We start from the raw sequence: 26,490 nt of genomic DNA, 5'->3' as shown, positions 1-26,490 counted from the left end.
CCAGTTCTCAGTCAAGACAATACCTCTGTTGCTTAGCTGGTATGTACAGCAATCTACTTCAAATATAATGAAATGCATGGTAAGACCTCATATTTTCTATATTTGCTCACCAAAAGCTTGAATAGGAAGAGAGCACAAAACTGCATTTTCAAGTTAATCTTCTTATCCTGATAAATTTGAAATATAGACAGTTTCAAGTCATGCAGGAGGTTAAGACTAACAGGTATAGCAGTCATAAGCAGGAGAAATAGCTGAGAGAGAGAGAGAACAGTCAAATGCAGCTTTAGTAGCCATGTAACCAACCTTATGCATCATCACTTGCTTAAGTCTATTATTTTCTTCCATTGCTTGTCTGTAGAGTTCATTGGTGTCTTGCAACATTTCATTTAATTTCTCTATTTTTAAGTTCAAGGATCTTATTTGCTGCAAAACAATCTTATTTGTTACAATTAGTGATTAAAGGGAGAGTCATGTTGGTGTAACTCTGCTGCAACCTTTGACTGGCCATGATTTTGCTCTATTGTAGGGTCAAGGTTTAGGAATCCGGTAGCCCCCAACCCTGATACTGTTGGACTCCCAACTCCCATCAGCCCCATCCACTGGTCAGGAATTGTGGGAGTTATGGTCCAGCAACAACCGAAGCACCACAGGTTCCCCATCCCCACCTTACTTATTTTACCAGCCCTTAATCAAAGAGCTCTAAGAAATATTTTGATAATGAAGCAGAGAATTGGGAGGGACCATGGAAGGAATCAGGAAGTTACCTTGTCTCTCTCATCACATTGTCCCTGCGAAGCATCTGAAGCATTGCATTTAAGATCTGTGAAGCAAAACAAGGTTAAGAATATTTGGACCACTTTTCAGGGGGGAAAACTTAAGCTCACGAATGCAGGTTGCTTACCTGGATCAATGTTCCCTTCTGCAGAGTCTATATTAGGACTTTCTGAAGGCAAGGTATTGAGTTTACCAAGTTTTGCTTTCAACTCTAGTATTTTCATTTCTCTGTCCTGAGCAACAAGATGAATTATAATAGTTTTGAACCATAATAATTTACTCAAATGGTACATTTTATTGTAGTAACAGCATGTGCTTTCAAAAAAAAAAAGCTTAGCTGTTCTTCCCCCCCCCCCACCCCCCGCCCATAACTTTAAGCAACAATTAAGATAACTGTTAGCACCTATTTCCCTATCCAATATGATGCACTTTGGAAAACAAACATATTTGTGTCACATCCCACCTTGGTCTAATATTTTCTGCATTCAATATATTTAGGAACCCTTTCATGTCTAAAACTTTATTGGTATATCACCAGACAATGTACTTTTGGCTGACACCTGTCAAAATATTTTGGGGGCACACAACATTTCAAAATACACAGGCACATCCAAACTCATGAGGATTAACTAACATCACTCTCTCCCACAAAAAAGCCACCCAATATAACCCCTACCTTTTCAGAGCTTTCATTTAACAACTTAACCTTTTAATAGAATTCCTGCAGATGCCTTGGAAAGAATGCCAACATGTACAATGGACAAAGATAACAAGTTTTAAAGAATAAGTACCTCAACCTTTGCTTGTTCAGCAATGAACTCCTCTATTGGCACATAGTGGTTTTCAATTTGATCCATTGCACACATGTATGCGTGCTTCTTTATGGCCTCCTTGTACATTTCAAATTTACTCTCCATTTTTTCTTCATACCTTTCTTTCAGATCTTCTAAGCGTTTACTGGATAGTATTAGCAATGAGAGACAGACAAAATACTTTTAATTACTAATTATCTATACTAATGATTCAATTAACAAGCCTACATAGGGGTGGGTACAAAATGCATCCGTCTCCAATCCCAGCACCCTTTCCCTAACCTGCACCTGAGGTCAGAAGATCTTTCCTCTGAGCAGTAGCACAGAGGAATTGTCAAAATATGTCTCCTATCTCATTTCTATTATATAGAAGCCCTCATTTCATTTAACGGGAAGAACTCCATCCAGTTCCAACCCATAGCTAGAAATCACAAATTATGTCCCATGCATGTTTCCTGGAGGTTTCCTGTACAAATAAGGACTAACCTCATAGTAACTGACATCTAGGCAACCCCTCCTCCCTTTACCCCTCCCTCCTTGCCTATGCCCTCACAGGCTGCCCAAGCCTTCCCTCACAGCTATGCCACCTCCCTTTCCTTATAGCTCACCCCCTCCCACTTTAAAGGAGGGTAGGAACACTTCAGAGAGCAGTTTGCAAAATTACTCTCTGAAGTTCCTCCGGATCTCCTTTAAACAGCTTGCCTGGGCCATCTGCCTGCTGGTCTGCCATCATGCTGGAGTTGCTGTGGTCACGTGAACTGCAGCATGAAGACAGGCTTATAATTTTATTACATAGTAAGAAGTAAAATTAATTTACTACAATATACCTTACTTCCTAGTAAACGTGCACTGGATCGAACAGTGAAACACAGATTTCTATTCAGAAAGTAACTAGAAATGTGGATGCCAACCATTTTCAACAGAATTAAACCCACAATTTATTATTGTTATTATATCCTATCGCTCTAGTAGTACAGTCCCGTTGCTGTTGGCCTGATATAAACATTGAATTAAACTGAAAGGCGGCTAATAGAATTTCTTATATTGGCCATCCACTGTATTGTGCAAGACACATTTTCTTGGTTCCATACAAGTATAGTAGTACAAAACCATTTTAGCTAAGAGGACTTTGGACAGTAGCAGATGTCTCTAACACTTGGATTTTATCACAGAATATATTTAAATGGTTGCTAGAAAGCTATTACACAAATATTTGGAAAAGCAAGGCATTTTCAAACCAACTGCTTTGAAATAGTCCAGCATGCAACACAAAACAAAAGATCATGGTACATCAGTGGTCTGTCCTAGAATAAGGCATCCGTAAATATGATGCCTTATTCTAGAACTGATGATGTGCTAAGCCATGCTTGGAGTGGTGGGTGCCTGGGGCCTTTCAGTTCCTCACAGCTACAAAATCTTAAGGCTCACCTCCAGGCTTCTTCTGTTTCCATCAGTTGCTGAAACATTGCTTCAGCCATCTCCTTGCGTATTTGCACCTCAAGGAGCAGCTTGCCTTGCCTCTCTGCAATCAGCTTGCTCTTCAAGATCTCTGTCATTTTCAAGAGATCCTGCAGGAATGAAGTCAAATTAAGAACATGGAATCAAGGAGCAGAAGACAGGATGCGGTGCCTGAGCTAACATATGCCATTCATTAGAGTAGAACTGGGAGACCATTCCCCCCCATCTTGTCAAGGGCTTCCCTTCCCCAACCTTGTGCTCTCCAGATGTTTTAGACTATGCCTCCAATCAGCCCCAGCCAGCACAGACTTGTAGTCCAAGCATCTGGAGGGCACAAGGTTGGGGAACATTGCCCTAAGGGGTAATCAGCCAAGGGTCACATGCTGGTTGGTAGGGCTAAGAAACCCATTACACAACTGGGAAAATACTTAGTGTTTTCTTTCTGCTACTAGGGATGGAAGGAACTGTCAGTTATGGTTCTCTCAGTTTCTCATTTTTCCAATCTTAAATTTAGTTCTCCATATTTTTGCAGAAATCTGTAAAACCTTGTTTGTTTGGAGAACCGCATCAAAAAATTGAGATAAGTGGAAAAACTGAAGGACTGTGTTTTAGTTCTCATTTTGTTTCAGAAAGTGTGGATTTGATAAATTCAGCTTTAAATGCAAACTGAAAATTCTTCCCCGTCCCTAACCGCTACAGTCTGTTAAGGATTTAGGCCAGGTAACACAACTAAAAACAGTCCAAACAAAGTATTATATTGATTTAAGAATCACTCCATTGATTTTTAACACTATTAAGATGATTTAAATCCTACTGAGTAAGCATGCACCACATCGTCTGAAAACAGTTTTAAACATTACCTCATGGTTCATAATAGTTATATCTATTTCCTCTTCAGAGGAGATACAAGAATCCTCTGGAAGTTGCTCTGCAGATATGTCATCAAAGTGCACTGTAGGCCTATCGTCCCTTCCAATATATTTTTTGGGAAAATAATCAAATATTTTGTGCTGGAATGTTTGAATAACCTGAAAAATAATACTGTGTCAGTGGTTTAAATTACAAATAAGAGCACAATTTCACAATAAACTGTAGTTTTGTGTTATTTGCCCTGGAAGGCCACAAAGGGAATTTTGAGAACTTTGGGAAGGACACTGCAATGATTATAATTGAGAAGCAAGGTTGAAAAGTTCAGTTGTCTAAGGAACAAAGCTTTAAATGCATTTGTCATGGCATATCTGTTCACAGTTTACACTGCAGCTCATATACAGTGGTGCCTCACAAGACGAAAAGAATCCGTTCCGCGATTCTCTTCGTCTAGCGGTTTTTTCGTCTTGCGAAGCAACCCTATTAGCAGTTTAGCGGCTATTAAAGGCTTAGCGACTTAGCTGCTAAAAGGCTATTAGCGGCTTAGCGGCTTAGAAAAAGGGGGGGAAAGCGGGGGGGGGGGAATCGCAAGACTAGCAAGACGTTTCGTCTTGCGAAGCAAGCCCATAGGGAAATTCGTCTTGCGAAGCAACTCAAAAACGGAAAACCCTTTCGTCTAGCGGGTTTTCCGTCTTGCGAGGCATTCGTCTTGCAGGGCACCACTGTACACAGATAGAATTCAATCATATGCGTGCTTTTGCTGAAGCCTTCTAAAATGCATGTTTTCTCCATTTACACAAAGAGGAGGTAAGGTTTAGATTTAAGAGTCAGAGAGCAGTAAGGTATGCTCTTTTGGCTCTTAAATTTGGACTCTCCACCCCTCTATCCTCCTTTCTGAGTCTGAAAGCTCCAACAAATGCAAAATGCAGCAGCTAGGTGGCTGATGTGTACAGTCAGCCAACAACATAAAGCATCCCTGCTAAAATGTCTGCACTGGCTGCTCATAGGTTACTGGGCCAAGTTCCGTGTCCCTGTATTAATATGCCAAGCCCTGTACAACTCGGGTTCAGGATACCTTGAGTCATTTTATCCCAACTCGGTCTCTGGGATCATCCAGTGGAGTCCTATAGTTCCTGCCTGTGTTTTAAAAGCCTGGCCAGCTCCAACTATAAGCCAGGCATTTAGTGTCATTGGCTCCATGCTGTGGAACACACCAGCAGTAGCCATTTGGCAAGCAGCCTCCCTGCTAACTTTCAGACTCCTCTTGAAGCCAAACAGGCCCATTCAATTGTTTTAACATTTTTTTCCAAGATGAGCCAATTACACTTACAATTATTTTGTGATGTTTTATGGTATATTATATTTTATTGCAGTTGTATACGCTGTTGTATACAACCCTGGTATTTTATATGAGTGGGTGGTATGCCAATAATAATAATAAAATAATAATAATAATAATAATAATAACAACAACAACAGCAACAACAGCAACAACAGCAACAACAACAACGATTTATTATTTGTACTCCGCCCACCTGGCTGGGTTTCCCCAGCCACTCTGAGCAGCTTCCAACAAAGATTAAAAAGGCATTAAAATGTCACACATTAACAGCTTCCCGAAACAGGGCTGCCTTAAAACTACAAAAACACCACGCACACATATTTGCTGCTGTGAGCTGAAGACTCAGAACATCGACAGAAGACATGAGAGTCTTGATATATATCAGGCATGTTACATTTGAGGTTGTAAGACTAGCTGCTACATTTTTTTATGTTGCCGTGCATTACAGTTAGATGGCCCAAGCAAGTAAGTGTTCCTAGTAAAGAGGTCAGGATCCTACAGGCTACTTGGCATGGAGACACCTCAGCCAGGAAGCATTGGCTCATAAAGAAGATAATTTTCAAACGGTTGTCTCCACCCCCATGGTTCAGCCCGGACACTGAGGTCCAGCTCCAAGGGCCTTCTGGCGGTTCCCCCACTATGAGAAGTGAGCTTACAGGAAACCAGGCAGAGGGCCTTCTCAGTAGTGGTGCCCACCCTGTGGAACACCCTCCCTTCAGCTGTCAAGGAAATAAAGAACTATCAGACTTTTAGAAAACATCTGAAAGCAGCCCTGTTTAGGGAAGTTTTTAATGTTTGATTTTTTATTGTATTTTTAATATTCTGTTGGGAGCCACCCAGAGTAGCTGGTGAAACCCAGCCAGATGGGAGGGGTATAAATAATAAATAAATTATTATTATTATTATTATTATTATTATTATTATTATTATTATTATTTATCACTAGTAGTAGTATTCACCCAGGAAAAACAAGGTAATGGTGCTTGGGGTATGTTGTGGAGGGCACAGCCTTTTACTTACTTGCTTCGCTACAGCAGAAAACTTCATGACATGCAATGTCTCATCATAGGTAGAAGCACACTGGTTAATATTGACAATCATGCAAGCTTTGCCTTTACCACAGAAGAATGGCTGGAACAGGCGGGTCAGCTTACTCTCTCTGAAGGGAATGTATGCTGGCCTTAATCTTAAGGGAAAGTTGTATTAACATTAATTTCAACATGAGTATGATTTGTAAAAGCAAGCATGGATTCAGACATGTGTGATTGCTATCTGCCCTTTATCTGCAGAACAAGTACTTATTAGGACATAGCTGTTTTCACATTCAACAGACTGGTCCCATATTCATTCATTCATTCTAATTACTGCCAACAGACTATTCCATCTACTTTTCTTTTTAAAACTAAAGAGAAGAACAGTGCTATAACACTATATTGCAAAAATGCTATACAGTTGTACTTTGGTTTTTGAACAGCTTATTTCCCAAAAAGTTTTGGCTCCTGAATGTTGCAAACCTGGAAGCGACTGTTCCAGTTTGCGAACTATTTTTGGAAGCCGAACGTCCAATGGGGCTTCCGTGGCTTCTGGCTGGCTGCAGGAGCTTCCTGCAGCCAATCAGAAGCCACGATTTGGTTTTCAAACATTTTAAAAGTCGAACAGACTTCCAGAATGGATTCTGTTCAACTTCCAAGGTATGACTGTAGTACTATAATGCTATAGCATTATGGTGTTACAGCACTATACCGCTTTCATTTAATATATAATTATAGCTATGAAAATCATTTAGCAATAACTAAAATAAAGATTAAAACAAAACAAAATGGAGTCATAAAAAAGCAAGGGTCATAGTGAATGCCTGCTGAGAAGCACTAGGCTGATTTTCCTAATATGTTTTGCCCCTGTCAAAACCCCCAAAGACAGAAATGGTGTGCTAACGGCATCTATGCCCAGTGCTTTTTTTCTGGGGGGACGCAGGAGTACACATGCCCCTAAACATTTTGTGAATCTAAGTTTGGCCTCATTGAGGGGCAGTATTTCAATATGAGTAGGAAAATGAGAGTGCCCCTACACATTTTTTAAAGAAAAAAAGCACTGTCTGTATCTATGAAGGCTGTGTTACTTTTCCTTACTTCTGATTAAAAAAAACCACACAGATTTTTTGAAAACAGAGAAATGGCATAAGCAGCACAGAGAAAATGCAGGCTGTGAATGACTGGAGGACAACATAATGTGGCTGCCTCATAAAAAGCGTGCATACAAAAAAACGAAAATAATAATGTTAGAATATGTTTTCAGCACTTTTACCCAATGAAACAGACACCGTGCTTCTTGGGGAACATAAATGTTGTGTAACAATAGGTTAGACTAAATAGTTTTATGTGAAACTGATGTGAAGATTTACTTTTGTCACTTACTTAGGGTTTTGATTTTGCTTTAGAGCTGCAATGCATTTTCCAAGAATAAGAAGAGAATTATTAATATTGCCTGCTTCTTTCAGTCTGTCTCCAAAGGTTTGTGCTTTATGGCATCGTTCTGATCCAGCCAAGTCACAGAGAGAGAGTCTGTACAAAAAATGCAGCTGATTTTAATATCAATCTTTCTTTCTTTTGAAATTACATTTTATTCGCATTTTTTACATACAGTTCAAAAAGATTAAGTAAAGAATAAATGGAGAAAATGAAAACAAAATCAAACAAACCAAAGACACAACACAAAACATCTAAGAACTTCCTATCAATCTTTCAATCCATCAATCAATGTTTGAATTTTAGGTAGCCTGGTACAACACACACATAGTATTTTTAACAGGTAAAATACACACTGTCAAATAATAACTTTTATTATTGAACATGTATTTTTACTGTGTTTTGGGGTAAGTGTGTTCCAATGGCCACCTTCAGCTGTTGATAAGCATGACACAAAATTATGGATTACTGTGACAGTAAGAAGCTGCACTGAACTGCCCCATCCTGTCAGGAGTAGGAGTTTCTAAGCTTTTACTGTCATTTTGTTCTGGAACGATAGACTGTGATCAACACTTACAATTAATTTGAAGCAAATCAACTTCAAACCACAGGTGATCAAATTGGCTTGGGGTTATTTAAAAAATGAAAATCTCAGTAAAGACATACGTATATCATTTAAGAAAACAGAACAAGTAAACATGCAATACAGATTGATAAGATATTTACAGTAAGCCTGCAACTTACACAGGGGTTACATTCTGGGGATCGTGCCTAAATCCAAAATTGTGAATGGTCAAAATACATTGGGTTCAAAGGCAGGTGGGATTGCCAAACTCATCTCCCTCCAAATCCTGTCTTGTTTCAAATAATAATAATAATATTTTGCCACACACATAAAGTTGAATACACACAAGTTAATTGCATGTAAGTTGTGGGTTTACTGTATATTACCATATTTTTTACCCTATAGGACGCACTTTCCCCCTCCAAAAATTAAGGGGAAATGTGTGTGCGTCCTATGGAGCGAATGCAGGCTCCTTGGCTTCAGCGATGCACACGGACCCCTCTCACTCTCCAGGCTTCAGGGATAGCCGCCTGAAGCCTTTGGAGCACAGTGGGAACTCGCGCTGCACTCTGAAAGCTTTGGGTTCCTTTTGCTGAAGCCGGCAGAGCAAGACTCTCTTGCCTTCAGCAGAGAGGGAGAGCTGCGCAGCGCCCCTTCAGCGAAGCGGGAGGAGAAATGGAAGGGGCTCCGTTTCTCCTGCTGCTTCGCTGAAGGGGCGCTGAGCAGAGAGGGAGAGATTTATTTTTTTCCTGTTCTCCCCCTCCTATGGTCCGGTGCATCCTATAGAGCGAAAAATACGGTAATATCTCTTGACTCCTTAAAACAGTTTCCCTTTTGTAGCACTGTTAATCTGTTACTTTACTTCCAACTAAGTAGATAGGATGAAGCTAGCTACAGTTAAAGTTGATTACAATTCCAGAAACAGAGAAAACAGCAAACTGTAGCTAACTAGAATTTGAAGTGAATGCTTCTGATCTCCCAGCTGCATGGAAAAGGTGGTGGGCTCAGGAAGCTAGCTCACTTCAGCTTGTTCCTGGCACTAGAAACCAAGGTGGATAACCTTTTCGGCTCAGTGGGCCAGACCCTTATAAAAGTCTACATTTGTAGACAAAACCTGATGCAGGAGGCTGCCCACCTGTCAATCAGCTGACACCATAATGATGTCGGGTGGTTGGGTTCCAAAATCAGGACTTCAAAGTAAGAGTCTCCTTAGGGTAGTGATAAAGCGGGGTATCAAATCCCCCCCCCCAAAAGTACTACACAGCTCTTGCAAAAAAACACCCCGTGTGATGCTTTAAATGCCCTAGGCTTTGACTATTCACCCATCTGTTGATGAACGGTGAAGACCAGACTGCTGATTACAGCTTTGATGAGGAATGGTGGGAAGCTCCCCCTCTTCCTGCTCCTGACCAGGATCCTGAAGCTGCCCAGGAATAGTGGAGCAGTATAGATTTAGATAATTGGTTTGCAGAGGGACATAGTTTGGAAAACAACAGCTGGGCAGAGCTGAATGGGGAACAGCTAGGAGAAGCAGAACAGGAAGAGAGAGAGGGATAGATAACTGACTCCTCTTCGCTGGAAAGTGTCCAGCCTCTCTCTCCAAGGGCAAGGAGAACTGATAAGGTTGCTACACAGAAGGCTCCAGTGGTTGCGAGATCATGTTGCAAGAAGGGGGAAGTGATGAAGATGACTTGGGGGGAAGTAGGAGGAAAACTTAATTGGGAGCACCTTTACTCCCAGAATGGTTGTGTTGTTCTTTTGCTGTGATCATTAAACACTCTTAAACTGGTAAGGTAATTGCTTTGTTCTGCTGATGCATGGATAAGGGTGGGGGGGAGCCATTTCTCTGAAGCCTGATGCAAAGCCTGCTTTCTGCAAACATTGGAACTCACTAGTGCAGCCAGTTTAGCAGGCTTGAAGTTTGCTTTCTCTTGCCAAAGCTTGTGCACTAGTAGGTGTGTTCTCTACCTGCCTCACACCTGACATCACATATGATGGTTTGGAGAACACAGGTGGTTTGGTGAAAAACAGCCTTGTAGGGCAAATATGAACTCATGGCAGGCCAGGCCTGCAGGCTGAAGGTTCTCCACCTGCTATAAACCTTGGCTTATCATGACATTCACATACAATCAGTTTGTGTACAGAGTTACCCTATTCACCTTGATAGATGAAGCTACACACATGAGGACAAAAAGATCTACATACTGCAAAATCAAAACACACTGTGGCATTTGTACAAGCACATTTACAAAGAAGAAGATTTTGTCGTCACTCAACTTTCTCTACACCAGGAAAGCAGTGAGACCTACAAAGCAAAGTATCAACATTGTTCCAGTGCCAAAGACAGGAGCTCCAACCTTAGGCCAGTAAAAAAATGCTTGCACTTTAGCATAGTCTAAAACTGAGAACACAACGATGGTTTACAAGCTATAAGGAACACCATTTCAGATAAAACCACAGCGGGCTTTGCCACCAAACTCTGCCAATTTGTCCTTACCCACAACAACTTCAAATTCGGTGATGACCTGTTCCTTCAGATCAGCGGCACAGCAATGGGCACCCGCATGGCCCCACAGTATGCCAACATCTTCATGGCAGATTTAGAACAACGTTTCCTAAACTCCTACCCACTCAAACCTCTCTTGTACCTGCGATACATTGACGATATTTTTATCATCTGGACACATGGTCAACAGACCCTGGACACCTTCCACCAGAAATTCAATGATTTTCACCCCACAATCAACCTAACAATGAATCAATCTATGCAAGAAATACATTTTTTGGACACTACTATAAAAATACAGGATGGGCGCATAGACACCACCTTATACCGTAAACCAACTGACCGACAAACATATCTACATGCCTCTAGCTACCATCCCAAACATACCAAACAGTCCATTGTATATAGCCAGGCACTACGTTACAGCCGTATCTGTTCCAATTCTACAGACAGAGACTCTCACCTAAGAGATCTACAGCAAACCTTTTTAGAACTAAAATACCCAGCAGATGAAGTTAGACAACAGATCAACAGAGCCAGACTGATACCCAGAGAGAACTTGCTGCAAGACAGACCCAAAAAAGAAAATAACAGAACACCTCTAGTCATCACATACAGCTCCCAAGTTAAAACAGTACAACGCATCATCAGAGATCTACAACCTCTCCTGGACAATGACAGTTCTCTTTCTCAAGCTCTGGGAGGAAGACCTTTCATTGCCTACAGACAGCCACCCAATCTTAAACAACTCCTAACCCACAATAATACTACAACCAGACTTAACACGGACACTGGCACCAGAGCCTGCAATAAACCCAGATGCCAACTTTGCTGCCACATACACCCGGACAACACCATTACTGGCCCCAACAACATCACACATACCATCTCGGGACTATTTAATTGCTCATCGTCTAACATTGTGTATGCCATCAAATGCCAACAGTGTCCTTCAGCTCTCTATATTGGACAAACAGGCCAAACCTTACGCCAAAGAATAAACGGACATAAATCTGACATCAAGAATCACAAGACAGAGAAACCAGTAGGAGAACACTTCAATCTCCCAGGACATTCTATACAAGATCTCAAAGTAGCTGTTTTACTACAAAGGAATTTCAGAAATAGACTGGAAAGAGAAGCTGCTGAATTGCAACTCATTACCAAACTTAAAACCATGGAGAGACCTGGTCTGAACAAAGACATTGGATTCTTATCTCATTATACATGACAAAGCCATTTTTCATCTTCTCACCCCTTGCTTTTTCCTGTAAGACCTATTGCAGTCGTTAAGAGTCGTCAACAGGCTCATCACAGCTATCTGCCAATCACCCATTCCCACCACCCTTCTGAGTAATACCCCTCCCCACCTTCTCACTATATAGAAGGATCTGGCAACTTCTGTTTCAGTGTATCTGAAGAAGTGTGCATGCACACGAAAGCTCATACCAAGAACTAACTTAGTTGGTCTTTAAGGTGCTACTGGAAGGATTTTTTTTTTGTTTTGACTATGGCAGACCAACACGGCTACCTATCTGTAACTGAGAACACTAGTTTGTCCTCAACAACTTTGCTATAATTCCACACAAAGGAAAATTCACTGTAGTACATATTTAGCAGAACCAAAAAACCACTTACTCAGAGACTCCAAGAACTCGTGGCACACTCTCATCACTCAAGCTGAGCAGTCGAATAGAAAATATACTGTGACTGGAGGAAAAGAGACACAAGTTCAATTTTTTAATCACATCATTATTTAATTACTTTGTATTATGCTCTATATTGTGCTTCTTTACTTTCTCCTGTGGGGCTTAACTGATGTAGTGCTTGAATAATCAATTCACATATATATTTGTTTGACATCTGTCTGGAAGTATTAATATTATTTGGAGTTTTTTATTCCTTTTATATTACAAAGTACATAGCTTTAAAAAAGTAGAAGATATAAGAGAAGGTATCTCAAAATGGGGTGGGGTTTTTTAAAAAAAGAGAGAGGGGAAGGAAAGATATCTAACAATTAGTCATATTAAGATAATAATGCATATAAACTTTACTGAAATTTTGGCATACAGCACACAAGCTACATATGAACATTTAACTTTACAGGCTTGGCCAAAATGTGTTATACAAAATTTTAAAAGGGTCAGAAAAGGGATGGGCATCCAGAGGTGTAAACTTTGGCAATCCCACCCACCATTGAACCCAATGTGTTTTGACTATGCACAATTTTGGCTTTAGGCGTGATCCCCAGAACTTAACCCCCATGTAAGTTGTGTGCTTACTGTTTAATAATACAGCAAGCCACCCATAGAAAAATAGATTTCTTTCTATCAAAACGTCAAGACTCCATAATGTGCACTGGATAACGCATCTCCTATAATGATCAATAAAATTACATTCATTTTTGCCTGAAAATGTCTCAACTTCAGTTTTGTCCTTTGAGTCTGATAAAGGAGGTCAATTTAGCCATTAAAGCAGAGTTCCAAATTTTACCATACCATTCTATAATTGATGATACACCTCTGCCTAGAATTATATTCAGATGCCAAAGCTTCATAATACTCTTAACGTGCTGTTCTTCAATGTGCACAGTTTTTAACATGCAAAAGCATTCATCAGAAAAAAGTTAGCTATGTCTAAGGTCCACGCAGATCAATGGGACAAGTTCAGAGGTCCCATCATTTCCCCTAAAATGGGAAAAGTCCCATAATTTCCAAACTTTCCCTGAGTTGGAGGAAATATTTGGAAATTAACTTGGCATGTGGGTATATCCCATATGCTTATTTTTTTAGCTAATTACAGAGAGATTAAGGGGCTACGGTTAAGGCGATATATTACTTTTTCTTTAAATTAGATTATGTAAAAATAAAAATAAAAACCAACACACCAAATACAAAGTAACCTTGAAAATTGGCAGCTAGATTCCAGAATAAATCTAGTGCCAGTAGAAAGGATAAAGAGCAATGGTCAAGAATACAGTGTTTAGGATATCCACACACTCTCTCCAAAACAAAAAATGGCTGGACTCTGGGTGTGGATGGCCATGTTCTAGTCTTGTTTATTTATCAGGGCTAGACAGGCCCCTTCTGCAATTAAGCAGGGCTAAGTCTCCTTCTCCAAGTCTCCTAGGAAACACTGCAACACAAACTAGTTGCAGCAGAGTGATCATTAACGAACAGATAGTTCTCAACATTAATCATTGATTTTTCCACAAGCAGAGATCCTTCTAGCCAGGAAGTCCAAGATAGCGTATCCTTCTCGTAACAAGAAAGGGGTATTGCTGTCACAGGATATGAACTAATTCACCCTCATTTGCGTGCTGCTAGTGACTTGCACACATCAAGCAGGTTTTAAGGTTTTGATCTAAACAGCAGTCCCTAGTGCTGTATAAAAAACGGGAAAATCCAGGTGTCCAACTTGCCACGGGCACAGAGAGCTGCTATTTGAAGAATGCTGTCATCACCCAGCAGCATCAGCTGGTGGACAGGTGTGCTTGCTGTCGGGGAAATGGCCTTATGGGCCAAAACTGGCTTGTGAGCCCACAAATCATAGAATCAGAGTTGGAAGGGACCCTGAGGATCATCTAGTCCAACCCCCCGCAGTGCAGGAATATGCAGCTGCCCCATACGGAGATCAAACCTGCAACCTTGTCATTATCAGCACTATGCTCTCCACCCCTGGTTTAAAACCCTACATAGTTAATTGTGGTCTTAGTAATGCCATTAGCCTCAATTTTATTCTTATTATTTATTGAATTTATAGAGCGCCCTATACTAGGAGGTCTCAGGGCGGTTCGCAAAATAAAATCAAAATATAAAACCACAAAATACACAATCAAAACCAAAACAACAACCACCCAATAACCACCACCACCACCACCTCAAGGAACAAGAACATCTAAAATGAGACCGCAAACCTTCTGCTTGATTGTTGGTTCATCCTGGTGCATGCCAAACTTCTGTTCTTATTTCCTACTTTAAGAATTTTGCAGGCCTCATCTGTACTCTTTATACTGATCCACTTTAAGTCTGGGGAAATAAGGTATTTTATACAATTAAGTATGCACAACAATCAGAAAAACAGCAGTATGTAAACATTTTGGCACATTTACAGCATACAGCACTCTTCTTCTTGCTTACACAAGAAATCAGACCCACTGAATTCAAGGAGTTTTACTTATATAAATAAGTAGGTGTAAGGTTACAACCCAAGTGTGAGAACATAATGGAGAGCCAAGAAAGATTTGGAACAGCGGAAGCCTAAAGCAAGGGTGGCTCACCTGTGTGACCTTCCAGATGTTCTTGGACTCCAACTTCCATCAGCCCCAGCCAGGGATGATGGGAAATGTAGTCCAACAACATATGGAAGGTCACAGGATAGCCACGCCTAATGTAAAAAAGCAATAAATTGTTTGTTAAAATTATACTAAACTGGAATCAAACCAGAATTTGGAAGACCACAGATATAAAGTATGGATTTTTGGGTTTTTGAATAAAAACAGTAATACATAAACAAAATGGCATATTTTTAAATACATGTCTGTCTTCACGAGTTGGGGCAGCATAGAACTATTATTTTTAGATGCAAGATGAACAAGATTTTGGTGATCAATAACTGATCTCGCACCTCTTAATCTGCTTTAAAAGAAGCTGGTAGGAAATAGGGGAGGGAAGAAAATGGATATGTGTTGGCTTTGAATTCAGAAACTCTCCCACCAGCACTACAGATGCCCCCGGGCTCTCCTTAACAGCACAAATAGCCATGTTATAAAAATGGTGGGGGAAGGTTAACCGTTCTCAAGCACACGGAGCCATAACTGGCCATCTTCTGTATTAAGTGACTATAACCAAACAGCTCAGAGCAATCCATCTGTGGAACCTTTTCAAGATAAAACATAACAAAAACATGGGCGAACTTCATTACATCTTAGATTATTTACAATGAAAATCAAGGCTTACAAGTGCATTCTCTACATTTATTTGGTCTTGCAACTACTTGCTAAATTTGGCTGAGAGTGGGAAAGCTGCGCCCCCTGGTGTCAAGAGCTTCCCCATGCAGCTGAAGCTGTTCACTGTCCAAGAATTAGTACAGTGGTACCTCAGGTTACATACACTCCAGGTTACAGACTCCGCTAACCCACAAATAGTACCTCGGGTTAAGAACTTTGCTTCAGGATGTGAACAGAAATCGTGCTCCAGCGGTGCAGCAGCAGCAGGAGGCCCGATTAGCTAAAGTGGTGCTTCAGGTTAAGAACAGTTTCAGGTTAAGAACGGACCTCCAGAACGAATTAAGTACTTAACCCGAGGTACCACTGTATTTGGCTAGATCAGTGGTTTTCAACCAGCGTGCCATGAATGATAGTCAGGGGTGCCACGGGCAACGCTGGCCTCTGTCCCTCTTTCCTTACCTGCCTCCTTTGACACCCTCTTGCATCTCTGCCTCCCAAAGGCTTGCACAGCTGTTTATTGAATCAGCCCTGGCTGTAGACTCTGCAGGCGAATGGTGCCTCTGAGAGAGCCTCTCTTTGGGGCAACGGAGGAGGGGCAGCTCAGAGACCAGGGATGGCAGCAGCTGCTGCCCAGAGGACTCCCAAGGAGAGAGGAGAGGAGGCTGAGGGAACACTCCACAAGGGAGGGTGTTTGAAGAGGGTGAGAGGCTGCCAGCTCTGCAGGCAAGCGGTGGCATAACTGGGCTCCTGATCCCCACAGGGGTGCCACAGAAAGAAATGTAGTTGGTTAAGGGATCCGTGGATTCAAAAAAGGTTGAAAACCTCTGGGCTAGATGGATTCTTGAGATAATTAGACCCAAAGAGTAATTATTCCTTTGAAGCAGTACCACCAAAGTTGCTGCATTACCTTTTACGTAAGAGTTTCCTCCCTGATCTTCGCATATCCTTAAAACTTTGCGCTTCTGATTCTTCGATGCAGGCACTACATCCAGTAGGTCATAGATGTACTCATTGTAGATTTCAAAGAAAGAAACCCAGACAGATGCTAGGGTCCTGGGGCACTTGGTATAAACCTCAGAATCTAAACATTCAAGGATGGTGAATAAAGGGAGTAACTGTAATGCCTGTTGTTTATTGTAAGGTTAAATTTATTTAACTGCCCTTTGCCCTAAGGTCGCGTTCCAACATTAAAACACAGTATCAGAAACAGTTTAAGACAACTTACAGCAGCAGAATTTACAGCTATTTTTGTTCTCATTTATGGATAGTTCCTCCCAGGACAGATATTGCACCATTTTGGTTTAAGCATTTGGAGCAAGGCACATACTTTTGCATTACTACACATTATTGCACTAAAATCATTGGATGAGGTGCTCCTGGTTGCATTGTGCCTCCCGGTGATTCACTTAGTGGTGACCAGGAGGGGGGTCTTTTCAACAGCAATGCCCTTCCTGTGGTCCCACCTCCCTCTCTGACGACTTTGGCACATGCTGGAAACACATTTATTCCTGGAGGCCTTTGCTAAACATCAGTACCAGCTGGGTTCTTTTAAATGCCTGCTCTGAATTTAATCATATTATTTTGTGATATTACATATGAAAGTCAATATACAAATATTTTAATAAATAAACATAGGGATATTCTTTCCCCAATATCCTACAAAAATCAATCCTGTTTTTATATGATTAGTAAGCAATGCTATAGCGACCATTTTACACAATTTTATATGTATTTTTAACCACAAATATTCACCCATTACCTGATTCATTCAAAACAAAACTTGGTGAGCTACAGCTACTAGAAGTTGAGCCTGATGCACTTGAAGATGTGATAGACTTTGAAGTATTTTCAGTATCCTTGATGAAATACAAAAATGTCAAGGTTATGTTGCTGCCTCTGTATTCACATCTTTTAATTTCTACAGGAGGCAAGCTATCCACCAATTAAGTTTTTTAAAAACAAAGCAACTGGTATAGTTTCTAATTAAATCAATTTCGAATGGGATATTCACAACAATTCAAGGTAAGTGCATTTTTTGAGATTATGATTAATAATAATAATTAAATCTGTATACCACCCTTCACCCAAATATCCCGAGAGGTTCACAACAGGAAAATACAAAATGAGAATACAAAATATATAATAAAACAAAAACAAACCAATAACCTCCCTCCCACAAACACATTTTTAAAACTATAGAATGTTAAACAGCCAAATGCCTGGTTGAAGAGAAACACTTTCATCACCAAGAAGAATTCAAGATGAAACTCAGACTTTGGTTGAGACTGAAAAAGACAGGTAAGAAAGGGAAAGTATGTTGTGGCCCTCCAGATGTTGCTTGAACTACAACTTCCATTATTCCTGACTATGCTGACTTGGCTGATGGGTACAGGTGTCCCGGAACATCTGGAGGGCCACAGATTCCCCACCCCTGACCTAAGGGATTGAGAAGAAATCCATTTATCTTATTTCTTCCTTCCTTCTGTAGACCTTCATGCCAAACAGCAAAATGCTTTGAGAAGTTCCATTGAAAGCTCTGCTGCATTATCATAATAGCTAAAGATTCCTCCTGAAGTGAACAGCATGATTCAGCAATCAGAAATACCGCACCTTGGAAATGCATAAGACTAGGAGAATAAAGCCAACTTGTTGCACACAACATGCACAGCAGTGGCATGAGTGCATAAATGCACAAGAAGCTGAAAACACCAGTCATGCATGTTTCCTGCTTTCGGAAGTGGTCTCAAATGAAGAAAAGAAAAATCAGAGTATTTATTTATAAATTACTTTCTTTCCAACCTTTCAGAAGCATCTTACAGAACAATCACTTTAAAACAAGCATGCAAGCCTTCTCTGTGGATGTTTTTTGTTGTGGAGGGAGGGGGTGATTAAAAAATACCAATTCTCCTATCAAACTGGGAATATCTCCTCACTCACACAGTACAGGATATTCCACCATTCTTCATCAGTTTCTTTTCTTTCAGTATAGTAAGCGGCTCATGTATACGTCAAACAAAGTTTTAATAATAAAGAAAATTGTAACACAATAACATACTGTCTGAGATAAATTAAAACAACACCCTGAGGCAAGAATGACAGTTGGTTTCTCTAACTCAGTGATGGCCAAACTTGGCCCTCCATCTAACTGAACTGAACTGAACCCCCGAAGGGATGGGCCAATTCCAGAGCACAACACTTAAGGCCCTCCCACCAGATGACAGACATTCTACTAACCAAATTAGGCCCCAGTGCCTTTCTTACAGTTATGAGAAGCAAGGCCACCACCTCATTTGCACTCGGAAGCTTGAGAACCTGCTCTCCATCAGCATAATGTGACAATGCTGGAGCCAACAGCTCCCATAAAGCCCCATAACTAGTGGTGCCAACCTCCTTTCCAAAACATTTTAATCTCATCCACATTTTTCAAAGATGTCCCAGTGTTTCAAAGAGAAGTGCAAGGTTAGGTGGCTATCTCAGGATCCAGAAGAATTCTGGGGAAAATAAGATGGCTATAAACCAGTGCCCACCTCTGCCACTGTTTTCTGCGGTGTTTCCACCCCACATAATCTAACCCAAAGAACTACAGCAGAGCTATAGTCCAGAACCCCCTTAAACCAAGCCCCTTGAGAGGCTTATATGAATTTGTTGTTGGGGTTTCCGAGGAATGAGTAGTTCTACATTGTGTGAATTTTAAGACATGGTAAACACCAAAGCAGGATCTGGAAGGGTGCTTGCCACTAACCTCTTTCAGAGAAGCAAGAAGGGCAGCTTTGATGGATTCTTCTTGCTTAACCTGCATATCATTTAGCCTCTTGGTAAGATTGCTGAAGCATGGTTTTATGTTCATCTTTGGATACTGTCTTCCCCTTACATGGTTAAATATGAGATCAAGAGAGCGGGGAAGGATACCACCGTCTTTTGAGCAGCCTGCAGAAACAATGAGCCTCTTTTCAATACATGCCATTGTTAGATCTTTTGTATTTGACCCCATGAAGAATAATTGGATACCTTGAACTGTGAAACTTTTGCCTGCGTTAGTCACACCATAGGTAAACACAAGTCCATTCACTCCGTTGATACAAGTTTTTACTATGTCATTCATTGTGCCTTCAAAAAATTCACTTTGAGAAGTCTCTGGTCCAAACACCTAAGTAGAGAATAGGAAAAAGTTTTGCAGGGACAGTGAGGAGCAAACTGTACACATGAGGTGTGAGTGGGATCTCTGACTAACTGAAGTGTTAATAGCAGCATCTATAGGGGCCTACTTCAAGCTGGGACCATGGAGCTTAACGTTTTCTCACCACCAGTCCTTCCCTCTCCTACAGAGTTGCCATTTGCCTCATGAAGTCAAATGATACCTATATGGTTTTCCCCATGAGGCAAATAGCAACTTTGGGGAAAGGGTGATTAGAATGGGGAATGACTTGGAGGGGAAGGGTTAACCCCCAAACCCAAGTGTAATTATTCTGATCCAAATTAGAACTTGCAGCAGCTACTGACAATGTTTAAAAAAAACCCATAGAATATGTTATTTATAGATTCATGTTACATCCAGTTTGGCACAGAAAAGCAGTTTAATTGCTTTGCTTATGACAAGTCATACCATGCCACAGCCAATTTGATCCTCAGAGCAATGCACCACTGAATCCTCTTAAAAGTATTATTGATATTTTATTAGAAGAATTTCATTTATTGAAAAGTGGTGAGAAGGGGGGGGGGTGTGAAAATTCAAATTAAAGAAAAATACTCCATTACGCTTCCACAAATATTCAAATGTGTATAGTCTTATTATCCTAACACAAATTTCTTTAACAACAACCTCATATATTCTGTATAAAGTTGTTACAAATATCATTATATTTATCCAAAGAAAGTCTGTGTCCATAGGCAGTCTGCTCATATGCTGCTAATATTGTCATGTTTGTCAAGCCACTGTTTAAGGGGAATCATATTTCTATTCTTCCAGTTCAACAGTATTGGTCTCTTAGCCACCATTAGGGCACGTAGAATCCATTTTCACTGTCCCACTGTCACTTTCCATACAATTGGTATAAAGATCAAAAGAATAATCACCTCTAAGAACTTTACTATACAGTACAGGAAAGCAGCATGCAATTAATGTAATGGTGCACTTTAAGACTGAAGTCCTGTGCATCTGTCTGGGAGTCAGCTATATTTTGCTCTGAGTTCTCACTACTTACAGAAACAGGAACAGCCTGCACCAAGTGTTCTAATACAGTCTGCTTTATGCACATTTATTTATTTATTTACACCGAAATTGGCCCTGGGGGAGAACTCACCTGAGTAAAAGTGAACTGATGCGCCGATTGTCCAATTCCCTTTTCACTGTTCTTCATAGCAGTAGAGTATTTGGGTGCGTGAAGAGTCACTGTTTCTTGATTTTCAATAATCAAACAGTCCTTAAGAGCACACAAGTTATTTTAACCAGTTTCCTAAAACTTTCTTTGCCTACTAAATTGCATGCTACAAACCGGTTTTACACTTACTGACGTGGTTTCCTTTGTGACCTTTTGGTGCATGTGATTCTGCTGCTGTGTAAACACTGTACCTTTCAAGTGTATTCAAAGCAGGTGACTTCTCCCAAAGAATCCTGGGACCTGGGACCTGTAGCTCACCGCTTACAGAGCTACAATTCTCAGCACCAGGACCAGCCCAAGAAAAACTTGGCACAAAAATGGTGTCCCCCTCCTCACCAGATTAGAAGGGGCGAGGGGAAATCTACATCAAAAACAAGGAGACCTGTTACCCCATGCAGCCTGAAGCTGCCGCTACAACTTGCCTCCTGGGTGGGCCGGCCCTGCTCAGCACCCTTAAACTATAGTTCCCAGTATTATTTAGGGACAGTCATGTGCTTTAAATGTGTGGTATGCATGCAGCCTCAGTGTGCAAGCTGCACTTTGATGTAGTGTAGTTAAATGCAAAGTTTCAAACATTACTGTTTGGTCAGGGGTATGGTGTTCCCTAGATGGTATTGGGCTATAGCTCCTATCATCACTGACTATGCTGGTTGGGGCTGATGGGAGTGGGACTCCCAACAAAATCAGAAGGTTACCGCATTGCCTACCCATGCTCTGGTGCAAGAGAGCCAGTTTTCTAACAATCTCATTGGAGCATTTCAGTGGTACAGTTATCTAAGCTTCATCATCTAAAAACCTAGACTACTACATATGTCATGCTTATCCAGCTGTTTGTGTCCAAATCTTGAGAAGGGTGACTCACAGCAAGTATAAGCAAACTAACTATGTGCATACTAAGGCAATGTAACCTCATTGTAATGATGGAGTTTGGAGAAGGGTAAGTAAGGACCACCAAACAGCATATTACAGACAAAAAATAGGTAAAAGATTTCTATTTCCCAAACTGTTTTTGAATGCAATTCCCCACAAAAGATTTAAAAAAATGATGCCATATTTCACAACTAACCTGGTTTTCATTGTTTTCAAGCTCTGCCTTAGAAAAGGGCCGCACTCTCAAGTATACTTTCAGTGGCTGATACATCACCTTAAAAAAAAGAATAATAAATTAAGGCTGAAATTGTGAAAATATTGAAAATAGTTCTTCAATATCCTGTCATTTGTCTTCATGCTTTGCCGAAGCTTTGACTTCTGCTCAAAAAGATTACTTCTCCACCTTAAAACTTTCCTTCTCTTTAACACTCAGATAGTCTCCACCCCTCCCGCCCCTGAGAATACAATTATAGAACTGCATTTTTAACCAAGAGTGGCACAGTGAGGGTATTATATGTCCTGCAAATCCTATTTGAACTCAGTGAAAATGCCAATAAAATGCACATATCCAACTTCCCCTACTTAGTTCACTGCAAAGTTAAAACTGAGTGGAAGCTGTAAAGTTTTAATAGCTGCATCTTCATTTTATAAATTTCTAGCATTTAATATAGTACATTTTAAATAAAACTACCCCTGTCAGCTTGTCCATGTTGGTATTGATAAGTCAATGGCTATGCCGAAGTCTATTGCAGATTGGTTTTTAGTCTTTGAAAGGAACAGAGTTTTCATTCTAAACATTTTCTATGCACAACCAATAGAAAACTACACAAATGCTTATGAAATTAATAGCAAGCAGCCCACCTCCTCTTCCTGCTCATCTCTGGTGTTGGATACTTCTGACGAGTCCATAGACATCAATTCTGCCATACTCTCAGCAGTGGATGTTATTCTTTGTCTTTCCTGACAATTCATTCTTTTGCTGTATAAGATGGGGAAAAGAAATAGCAGGTCTGTACACTATCCAACTTTTAAACAAGACACAAGTGTATATATACGTATTTTATGGACAATAGATCACTTCCTGGTGAAGTTAACGGGTTGTATCTACAGCAACTAAGTTCTACTTTGGCTGCACTGAAATCAGCATGAGAAGTTAGGTGTAACTAAGGGATGTCCCTTGGTGCTGGAGGAGACTCTTGAGAGTCCCATGGACTGCAAGAAGATCAAACCTCTCCATTCTTAAGGAAATCAGCCCTGAGTGCTCACTGGAAGGACAGATCCTGAAGCTGAGACTCCAATACTTTGGCCACCTCATGAGAAGAGAATACTCCCTGGAAAAGACCCTGATGTTGGGAAAGATGGAGGGCATAAGGAGAAGGGGACGACAGAGGACGAGATGGTTGGATAGTGTTCTTGAAGCTACCAGCATGAGTTTGACCAAACTGCGGGAGGCAGTGGAAGACAGGAGTGCCTGGCGTGCTCTGGTCCATGGGGTCACGAAGAGTCAGACATGACTAAATGACTAAACAACAAAAAGGGATGTCCCATTGATATAAATAACTAATTCACTCTGGATCCAACCCAATGTTACAATTCTCAATGTTTGCTATCTGAAGGAAATCCACCCACATGGATTTTAACCAAAAAGTAATAGTAGGTGACAAGGAATTTAGTTCTCAGAGCCTTTCCAAACAAGAAAAAAGCACAGCCAGCACAAGGCACTAAAGGAAGATCACTACAGTAGTACCTCGGGTTAAGAGCTTAATTCATTCTGGAGGTCCATTCTTAACCTGAAACTGTGCTTAACCTGAGGTACCACTTTAGCTAATGGGGCCTCCCACTGCTGCCGCATGATTTCTGTTCTCATCCTGAGGTAAAGTTCTTAACCCGAGGTACTATTTCTGGGTTAGCGGAGTCTGTAATCTGAAGCATCTGTAACCCAAGGTACCACTGTATTAGCAATGACTGCTCCTTCCCCACTCATTTGTCAAGGTTTAAAAAATGAGTACAGGTATATGGCAGATCTGGAATTCAAGTCCAGTTTCCTGGTTCCACCTTCCGAACTCAACATTTGCTATCGTTCAAGAAATTAAGGGTTTTCTTGTTGGTTTTGTTTTTGCTCACCAGAACACGAACAGGCTATAAGTGGCCATGTTCACAAAGCACATCGGCAGCAACCAAGTCTCAATAGGCTCACTATTAAGCCAGGCAGCACTGGAACATAGGGAAGGGCCTTTTAGTGGGTCAGATCATTGGTCTACCTAGCTCAGCATTGTCTACACACTGACTGACATCAGCTCTCCAATCGGTCTCAAAACAGATGCTCCGATCCTGAGCTACAGTCTTCCCCCAGCCTTTGATGCTGAACAAGAATCTCTTAATTTTACAGATCCAGAATGACTAAAGACATATCGAAGCCTACAAAATGAGTACATGATGTCAGAAAATGAATCTGGACCCACCATCAATGTCTATTCAGCATGTAGAAGAGTAGTTCAGTGCATGCACAAAGTTCATGGCACCTGTACTAACAAACCTATTCTTTTCTCAAGCAGGAAGATAAAGGCATGGTAAACAGCACTCCTGAGCTGGCAAAAAACTGTATTTCAATTGCCTCCCATAAAAAACACAAATTCCCAGAATGTGAGATAAAAAGAATTAGCTCTTGGTTCTGAAAACTTACATAATTACTAACTAAACTTGCATATGCACAACACTTTACACCTATCAATACATTACTTCAAAAAGAAAATGTCTTTGTTTCATTATTGCCTCCTCTTTTCACTCATATACCTAGTTTTACTTGCAGCTTGATCCTGAAAGGAGAGCTTAGGCCTATTGATTCCAATGTTCTTAGGTTTATCTAACATTGAATAGGGTCAAGCTAAATTGCTGCAATCTTCTGCTCACTTACTTGGGAGAAAGCTCCATTGAACAAAACAAACTTACTTTTAAAGGAAGAGCATGCATGGAATTAGGCTGTTAGACCCTTCCTATACCTGCATTCAGACTTTTCCGTATTCTTAGTCTTTATACACATACTTGTTTTTCTTTACCAAATAACTTTTTTCTGTCATGAACTTTACATTTTCATCATACATACCTGTTTTAATGCTCCTACAAACACCGCTAGCTTCTTATGTCTTTGCTAACACAGACAAATTGTGCTTTCTACTACTGCTTCAGTCAAACCTACTATGCCCTTCCCCCAAGTTTTATAGAGAGGCTGTTGACCAATGAGGAACAGACAAACAAACTGCTACACAGGCCCCTCAATTAACCCATATTTCCATTTTCCAAATGACTCAAGAGCAACAGGTGGACACACCAGAGATCTGTAGCACACCTGAAGGCAGAGAATTTGTTTGGGTTTGGGTTTTAAACGGAACAAAACTGCATTGGAGGCAGGCAGAGTGACTCACCTCTCCATTGAAAACAATAACAAACACAGGGTTGTAATCCTGTGGATACTCACTTGGTTGGGAGTAAAGCCCCATTGAACTCAGAGGCACTTGCTTCTGAATAAACACTAATAGGGTTGGGCTGCAGAACTGCTATATCATTCACTCTTAACTGGAAGCAACTCCCATTGAGTAAAGCAGTACTTACTTCTGAGAATCCAAATGTGAGCATGGCAATAACAGGAACACATGGAATGGGACAAGTCCACAACCCTGAGAAGTCCTATGCCTAGGAAGGAGCAAAAATGAGTCTGCTTGAAACCAAACAGCTGCATAAGATAAGCCATTAAGGCAGGGATGGGGAACATGTGTTCCTTCAGATGTTACTGAACTACAACTCCCATCACCCCAGAGACTACAGCCATATTGGCTGGGGTTGATGGGAATTGGAGTCCAAGAGCATTTGGTGGGTCGCAAGTTCTACATCCCTGCCTTAAGTCTTGCCACACACAGAGAGAAGCTCTCATATTTGAGCAAACAGGATTTCATAAAGCAGGAGGGTTGGAGAAACACTAGATAGAATAAAATAAAGATGAGCTCTGGCCCACAGAGCAGGGGTAAAGGTAAAGGGACCCCTGACCATTAGGTCCAGTCGTGACTGACTCTGGGGTTGCAGCGCTCATCTCGCTTTATTGGCTGAGGGAGCCGGCGTACAGCTTCTGGGTCATGTGGCCAGCATGACTAAGCCGCTTCTGGCAAACCAGAGCAGCGCACGGAAATGCCATTTACCTTCCCGCCGGAGCAGTACCTATTTATCTACTTGCACTTTGACGTGCTTTCGAACTGCTAGGTTGGCAGGAGCTGAGACCGAGCAATGGGAGCTCACCCCGTTGCGGGGATTCGAACCGCTGACCTTCTGATCGGCAAGTCCTAGGCTCTGTGGTTTAACCCACAGCGCCACCCGCGTCCCACCAGAGCAGGGGTAGCCTCCATATTTTCCCATCAGCCCCAGCCAGCATGGCCAATGGGCAGAGATGATGGGAGTTGTACTCCAACAGTATCTGGAGAGCACCAGCTACTTCTGTCATAGAGGAACCAATGAAC

At 41.1% G+C, this 26,490-nt stretch overlaps 1 protein-coding gene across 3 annotated transcripts in view; it reads right to left on the bottom strand.

Annotated features, from left to right (window-relative positions):
* LOC114600594 (kinesin-like protein KIF20A) overlaps positions 1-26,010 on the bottom strand; it is a 28,861-nt gene extending 2,851 nt beyond the window's left edge. Inside the window, exons 1-18 of one of the 3 annotated variants that reach the window (XM_077933001.1) lie at positions 25,595-26,010; positions 22,847-22,964; positions 22,182-22,259; positions 21,038-21,157; positions 19,746-19,884; positions 19,480-19,664; positions 17,497-17,593; positions 16,645-16,818; positions 14,706-14,817; positions 12,428-12,499; positions 7,668-7,814; positions 6,274-6,439; positions 3,905-4,072; positions 3,015-3,154; positions 1,566-1,731; positions 902-1,007; positions 765-820; positions 304-435 (exon numbers count right to left, since the gene is read on the bottom strand). In XM_077933001.1, coding sequence (XP_077789127.1) covers positions 304-435; positions 765-820; positions 902-1,007; positions 1,566-1,731; positions 3,015-3,154; positions 3,905-4,072; positions 6,274-6,439; positions 7,668-7,814; positions 12,428-12,499; positions 14,706-14,817; positions 16,645-16,818; positions 17,497-17,593; positions 19,480-19,664; positions 19,746-19,884; positions 21,038-21,157; positions 22,182-22,259; positions 22,847-22,957 — 2,169 coding nt within the window. In that variant the 5' untranslated portion in view covers positions 22,958-22,964; positions 25,595-26,010. Of the gene's footprint in view, positions 1-303; positions 436-764; positions 821-901; positions 1,008-1,565; positions 1,732-3,014; positions 3,155-3,904; positions 4,073-6,273; positions 6,440-7,667; positions 7,815-12,427; positions 12,500-14,705; positions 14,818-16,644; positions 16,819-17,496; positions 17,594-19,479; positions 19,665-19,745; positions 19,885-21,037; positions 21,158-22,181; positions 22,260-22,846 lie in introns of all 3 variants that reach the window. The other 2 variants (XM_077933000.1, XM_077933002.1) reach the window with 2 other exon arrangements.
* Between the last annotated feature and the right edge of the window lie 480 nt (positions 26,011-26,490).

Source organism: Podarcis muralis, chromosome 8 (assembly GCF_964188315.1).
Source record: "Podarcis muralis chromosome 8, rPodMur119.hap1.1, whole genome shotgun sequence".
In the NCBI taxonomy this organism is placed as follows: Eukaryota; Metazoa; Chordata; class Lepidosauria; order Squamata; family Lacertidae; genus Podarcis; species Podarcis muralis.
This window is presented reverse-complemented; position numbering and strand designations above follow the sequence as displayed.